The following is a 7,651-nucleotide window of genomic DNA, read 5'->3' on the forward strand; positions in this document are numbered from 1 at the left end:
ATCTCCTATCTATCTATCTATCTATCTATCTATCTATCTATCTATCTTCTATCTATCTATTATCTATCTATCTAACCATCCATTCATTTATACACCAATCTGTTGACACACGCAGGGGACATATTTGTTTAATTTTGGCCTGATACATTTCGAGGTATTTGGTGTGTTCCGGCCTCCCCCCCACCCCATCTATTGTGGCTGGATTCCTTCTATAAACATCCCTTGTCTGGATGAAGAAGTAAAATGCTTTGCAGGACTGGACAGTTTTATCTCTTTGTCAAATAAAAAAAATTCTGAATAAATCGGATACAGATTGTTAACTCTGGAAATTTACACCACCAAAAACAGGCGCAGGAAAGACAGCACATGTGCAAATCAGAAGAGTGTATCCAAACCTGGAGAACTGCTCAGAAACAGCAGGGACCTCAGGAGGCCGGCACATCCCCCAGACCCCGCCGCCTCTGATCAGCTTCCATCATTGACCCTCATTCACCTTATACTTGGAGAGTGCCAGATGCAGTCTTTTTGAATCATCATGTTCTGAATGTGACAAGTACACAGTATGACTCCCATACTAATCCATGTACAGATGTGTCCTGCCTTAACTTTTTTTTTTTTAATCATGTTTTTTACTAGGTATTACACAGTGGCCTTTCAAATCAATGTATTGTAATGAAGGACAGGACAGGTCCTCCAGTGCAATAGACACTCTTTGTAACTGCTCTGCACTTTGGCCAAGTGATATGTGTCAATATTTGGCCACCTAGTGGTTGTAATGTGGGTTGCAACTTGTCAAGGGTTTTCAGCTCTTAAAGGAGTTTTCCGATTTCAACTTACTTGTCCACATACCATTCTCTATGGAGCCACTAGAGAAAGCCAAGTATAGCACTCAGCTCTCTCCTGCAGCTCCATAGAGAATGAATGGAGCTGTGGGTCACTCACTCTCCCGCAGCGCCATTCTTACTAAAGGAGCTAGGGAGATGATCTAGAGATCCCTGGGGGGCACGGAGGTTGGACTCCTTACGATCTCGAAGTTTAAAGTGTCACTTTAAAAAATGTTGACATGTTTTTAAACAACCCTAACCAGTCTCTACAATGAGTAGGGAGAAGTAATTCACGTGGAACAAGAGATAGTCTTATAGATTTATATTAGAAGTCAGCCTCGGTCACATAGCAGCGAAGAGAGTTTGCTCAGTGTACACTTCTACAAGTGTACACTTTATCTAATGATCATCCTGAACACCCAGACCCCAATCGATCAAAACTTTTAATCGCTATGACATCTTAAAAGTTTTTTAAAGTGAAAGCTGTGTGAAAGTGGAAGCTTCTATGGAAGAGTCCTTTGCCATACGCGTCTTTGTACCGTGCCAGAATTACCAATATTTTTAGGACCTATTACACACACCGACAGCGAGCGGGAAACTGTGGAAAGGGCTCCCCGGACATTTTTTTAGATCGACTGGTTAGCCCATAGGAGATAGCGGCGGTCTGCTGCTGCTGCCCCTATTACACGGACTGTCGGCTAGCAGACTGTCGTTATCGTTGACGTTTTTTTTCAACATGTTGAAAGACAAGGAACAGTTAACGAAGTTTATTTTGGCCAATCGTTGCCTTTTAACAGTAGCTATTACACCAAGTGATTATCGCCCATAATGGCCGATAGCCAAATATGGCCGATAATCGCTCGGTGTAATAGGGCCTTTACATCCATGTTTTGGCCTTTCATGCTTGGACTTTTCTTACAAACGTAAAAAAGACGGAAGTTTGTAGGAATGAAATGCCCCCATATGTTGTATGTTTTTGGATCCATCTCTCAAGTGAAGAACAAAAATAAAGAACTCTATGGAGGAGATGTATCAAACATGGTGTAAAGTGAAACTGGCTCAGTTGCCCCTAGCAACCAATCAGATTCCACCTTTCATTCCTCACAGACTCTTTGGAAAATGAAAGATGGAATCTGATTGGTTGCTAGGGGCAAATGAGCCAGTTTCACTTTACACCATGTTTGATAAATGTCCCCATATGACACTATTGTTTTTAACATCTAGCATCCTCTCTTGTGATTGGTTTTCTCCTCTGACTCCCACTGTACTGTGAGCTAATTTACATATAACATGCCTTGTTGACATATCATGGCCTCAGTTTATTTCTATGTAAATATTTGCCCATGGACTGCCTGTAGACAGCCCTATACACGGACTATTAGCCTCCTTTCCTCCTGGGTCTTGGTATGATACAACAAGCTGAATGACACTGGTATTAATATAATAAACCTTTGAAAACAACTAACTTCTTTTAATATGTTTTACTCCGACATGATCGGATAATAAAGTGAACATAAAGCCCAGTCATATTGCCTCTAATGATGTCAAAATTCCATATGAAACTGTTTAAATCTGCTTTTCCCATCAGCCATTGCGTTTTATTACATTTTATAAAAAAAATAAGCAATTAAAATATTTCCGTGCGGAGAAGATTAGTCCAGCACCTGCGCCCCATGATACATGGATCTGCCTGGTTATCTGTGTCTGCACGGCCAAGGACGGCCATGACGGCTGTTACCTGTTACATACGCACCATCCATAAAATCCATAGAGATGGGAACTGCAGCTGTTTTACATATGCCGGCACTTCATCTGTTTATCGTGTTACTTGTTTGGTGGATTTGGCAGAACACCACAGTGTGAAAAACTGGGCCGCTGAAGTATGTTAAGTATTCAGCACGTTGACTTGGCACAGGAGACTAGTTAACTCTGTTTTGTTTCCTGTAATCTCTTGGTTATTGACACCAGTAAAACATGTCCCATGTGCCTTGCAGCTATTGGATGCATGTGTCACTGAGTCGGACTCATAATTTCGGTTTGCCCCTGTGTGCACTCACATTGTTTCATTTTCCTTTTGTGTTGCAATAAACATTTCCCTGGTCAACTCTTGTTGCCCCACTTTGGTGGTCAGAATAAATATTGAAGGGGTTTGGAGAATCCCTACAATAAGCTGCTAGAGCAACCAGTGACCAAATGTAATCTGCAGAGAAATCTGCAGCACCCCCACAGGAGAGACTGGGTAAAGACAGGATAGGTCCTCCAGAGCGAGAGACACTCTTGGTAACAACTCTACAATGTGTCAGGAACAGTTACTGTTATGGACAGAGGTGGCAGCAGAGACCGCAGTGTCACATTAGAAAGAATACACCACTTCCTGCAGGACATCAGCTGATAAGTACTGGAAGGCTTGAGATTTTTTAATAGAAATAATTTACTGACACCAATTGATTTGAAATGTGTTTTTTTTCTCTGAAGTTCCGAGTATTTATGGCACAGGGTTTCTGCATGGGTTGGTTCAGTTTCAACCTAAAATTTTTATTGCATTCTTTATTACCACAAAAATTAAAATGTCCTTTTTTCACTTTAGGTATATTGGAGATAACATCTGTGGATGTGGGGGGGATTGTGGCCATCAAAGCCATTAACAGCAATTATTATTTAGCCATGAGCAAGAAAGGCAAAGTATATGGCTCTGTAAGTAACAATCTCTTATATTATTATTATTATTATTATTGTTATTGTTATTATTATTATTTTTGCTATTATTCCCATTTTTTAAGGGTCTTTTTTCTTTCTGTTTTTAAAAGAGGAACTATCAGCAGGTTAGACTAATCTAACCTGCTGAGAGTCCTCTAATGCGCACAGGGTGCTGAGGAGTAAGGTATGTCTCTTACCTTCCTGTTCCTGTTTAATCCACGGCCTGGAGCACTGTTAGGAGCACTGCCCCGCCCACATCACGCCAAGCTGGCCTGCCCCTTCTAATGATAATCAACGGCACAATGGGGGGTGGGGCAATGCCCTAACGGTGCTCCTGGCCGCGGATTAAACTACTAACTCACAGGAATAAAGTAAGAGACATACCTTCCTCCTCGGCGCCCCTGTGGGCATTAGGGGCTATCAGCAGGTTATATTAGTCTAACCTGCTGACAGTTCACTTTTAAATCCAGTGTGAATGCATTCATTTTTATTGGTTTCTGCTCTTAGGAGGATTATTTTTTTTGTTCACTGATTTTTTTTTTTTTTTTTATTCTAGTATATAGCACTGGCCTATTCTGCAGCACTATGCAGATATTTATTATCCACATCAGTCTCTGCCCACATTGCAGCTCACAATCTAAATTTCACAATAAACTTATAAGTATAATATTACAATTTACTCTTCCAGGACACCTTCACAGACTATTGGTCACTTTATGGGGGGCCAGTTCACATTATTGGTCACTTTATGGGAGGCCAGTTCACATTATTGGTCACTTTATGGGGGGCCAGTTCACATTATTGGTCACTTTATGGGGGGCCAGTTCACATTATTGGTCACTTTATGGGGGGCCAGTTTACATTATTGGTCACTTTATGGGGGGCCAGTTCACATTATTGGTCACTTTATGGGAGGCCAGTTCACATTATTGGTCACTTTATGGGAGGCCAGTTCACATTATTGGTCACTTTATGGGGGGCCAATTCACAGATATTTTTGGATTAAAGGAAAGTAGTATAAGGCAAGCACAATGCTCCCTGCCACCATCTCTCTACCTGTCAGAAACGGTTTAGAGCAGGAGAAGTTTTCTTTTGGTATCTTCTACTGCTCTGTATAGTTTCTGACATGGACAGAGGTGGCAGCAGAGAGCACTGTGTCAGACTGGGAATAATACACCACTTCCTATAGGACATACAGCAGCTGATAAGTACTGGAAGATTTGAGATTTTTTTAAGTTTAAAAATCTGCAAAGCTTTCTGCTACCAGTTGATTGAAGTTGAAAGGAAATTGTCCCATGCTGGTGAACAAGCCATACAGAAGTCACATGTCTAGATATTCTGTATGTTTGTGTCTAGGTAAGTTGTGGTAAGATGTAGAAGAGAATGACAAGCAGGTCAGCCTTGCATAAGGCTGTGTACACATATAGTATTTTGGTCAGTATTTTTAGTCCATACCAGGGGTGGGTCCTTTATTGGTTGCACTCCTGGTTTCAAGAACTTCAAAATACTGTGAATCCAGCCTTAAATGAAACTCCAGTAAAAAAAACATTTTTTCAAATCCTGGTGTAAGAAAATTTTATAGTTTCAGTTTTTACTTAAAAATCTCAAGTCGTCTAGTACTTATCAGCTGCTGTATGTCCTGCAGGAAGTGGTGTATTCTTTCCAATCTCACACAGTGCTCTCTGCTGCCACCTCTGTCCATGTCAGGAACTGTCCAGAGCAGTAGCAAATCCCCACAGAAATCTTCTCCTGCTTTGGACAGTTCCTGACAGGGACAGAGGTGGCAGCAGGAGCACTGTGTCAGACTGGAAAGAATACACCAATTCCTGCAGGACTTACAGCAGCTGATAAGTACTGGCAGACTTAAGAATTTTAAATAGAAGTAAATTACAAATCTGCACACCTTTCCGACAACAGTTGATTTGAAAGAAAAAAAAAAAAAGAATTCGCTAGAGTTCCCCTTTAAAGGGGGTTATATACACCTTGGCAGCCATTACTTTTTTTTTGTTGTATCCTCCATATAACAAAGTATTTATAATGTATTTTTTTCTCCTTTCTATTAACAGAAAGAATTTAATATAGACTGTAAACTAAAAGAGAGAATAGAGGAGAATGGCTACAACACGTACGCATCTCTTACTTGGAAAAATAACGAGAGACAAATGTTTGTGGCACTAAATGGGAAAGGAACCCCAAAGAGAGGACCAAAGACGCGGAGGAAAAACATGAACGCCCACTTCCTCCCCATGCCTTTATAACCCTACATGAAGGATTTGATGTATTTTTCCACTACGGTCTTGTGAAGAACATTCTAAAGAGACTTCCTAGAGATATTTCTGGTGGACCATGAGCGCCTTAGGACATTGCAGCACATATAGTTGGTACAGTGTCATACGTGAATTATTAAAGCTAAACCTCCAGCTTGTACGATACACGGATATGAGACAATCTGAGGGATGATCTTCTGGGAAAGTTATTTATGGGATATTAGGTCAAATCCAAGATCATCAATACATCAGGCCCAATGATTCAGCGAGAAGTCATTACCGGAAGCACTTGGGTCAACGTTACAGGAATAATGGATTTTTTTCTGACAAGGCATCCGAAAAGAATGTATAGGATCAAGATGTGTATACATGATCAGACTGTTCTACGAAAGGACTTTTTGTGTTACGCCTGTGTATTCTACCATCCCCCCTATCCCTTCTCTGTTTCTTTGTAAGTTATTTATTTAATAGAATGTTTACTATGTCTCTTCAGTGTTTGAGTCGTGTGTCTACAATTTTGCATCCGTTTTAATCTCATTATCGAAAAAAAAAAAAAAAAAGAGATCGGGGCCCTATTTATCAAAACTAATACAAAAAAAAAATAGATAAATAAATAAATGGCCCTGGTTCCCAAAGCAACCAATCACCATGCAGCATTTCTTTTCTGAGCTCTGATTGGTCGCTTTGGTAAACTAGGCTGGTTTTGATACATGCGGCCAATATGTTTTTTTTTTTCTGCTTAAACATCATAATATGTGACAATGTTCTAGTAATTAAAAAAAAATGGAGACATTTATATATAAATAAAAAAAATAGAAAACACTATTTATCAGTCGATCATATAGGTGTTAAGTTAAAAAAAAATAAAAAAGCAAGTTACTTTGGCGGAGACAGGCCTGAATATTTTTTGGGGGAGAGTTTTATATGTCATCTAATGCCAGAGTATACTCATATTAGTAATAATGCATTAACAACTTGTCATTTACAATGAATTATTATATATTTTTTTTGTTTTTCTACCACGGTCATTTTGTAGTTATGGCTTGTAAGGACCTTAAAGAAGGGATTGGCTGGGCCATATTAAATAAGCGGCATCTACACCGAGAGGAAGACTGACTTTTTGTTGCATTGAAATTGGCTTATGATTAGAGATGAGCGAACCTTGAGCGTGCTCGAGTCCATCCGAACCCGAACTTTCGGCATTTGATTAGCTGTGGCTGCTGAAGTTGGATAAAGCCCTAAGGCTATGTGGAAAACATGGATATAGTCATTGGCAGTATCCATGTTTTCCAGACAACCTTACAGTTTTATCCAATTTCAGCAGCCACCGCTAATCAAATGCCGATCGTTCGGGTTCGGATGGACTCGAACCCAAACCCGGTTCGCTCATCTCTACTCATGATGTAACACATTCTGGGCCAAAGCGAACAGATAATAACCTGTTACCACTGCCTTAATTGTGGATGGGCCATATCAGGGGCGTAGCTAGGGCAAGGGTTTGGCGGGTCACGTTCCCCTGGTGGGTCCAAGTCTTGGCCAGGGTGTAGAATTGAAACGTTGGCCCAGGAGAAGGAAAGCCTAGCTACAACCCTAGGTCGTATAATATTATCTTGAGGCAGAAATTATATTGGTATCATATTTACCGCTTTTATTATAGTACAGTATGTACCTCTTTTAGATGATATAAGTCGACGGTCTCAGTTGTAGAGCTATGACACAATATATAATGCCTGTTGTTTTACGAGTACCTACAATCCAAATTCTACATCAAAATCATCGTAGAATATTCAAAAAGGTTCTCTATGTCGGGACAGAGATATACGTAGACGCGTTTTGGCCCCAAAAAGTGCATATATGACATGA

At 40.3% G+C, this 7,651-nt stretch overlaps 1 protein-coding gene across 1 annotated transcript in view; it reads left to right on the forward strand.

The window, feature by feature from the left end:
• FGF10 (fibroblast growth factor 10) overlaps nt 1-6,281 on the forward strand; it is a 70,493-nt gene extending 64,212 nt beyond the window's left edge. Inside the window, exons 2-3 of the mRNA XM_069964736.1 lie at nt 3,412-3,518; nt 5,588-6,281. Of these exons, the coding sequence (XP_069820837.1) occupies nt 3,412-3,518; nt 5,588-5,779 (299 nt within the window). The 3' untranslated portion in view covers nt 5,780-6,281. The remainder of the gene's footprint in view (nt 1-3,411; nt 3,519-5,587) is intronic.
• The last annotated feature ends 1,370 nt before the right edge of the window (nt 6,282-7,651 follow it).

This window comes from Dendropsophus ebraccatus, chromosome 3, assembly GCF_027789765.1.
Source record: "Dendropsophus ebraccatus isolate aDenEbr1 chromosome 3, aDenEbr1.pat, whole genome shotgun sequence".
In the NCBI taxonomy this organism is placed as follows: Eukaryota; Metazoa; Chordata; class Amphibia; order Anura; family Hylidae; genus Dendropsophus; species Dendropsophus ebraccatus.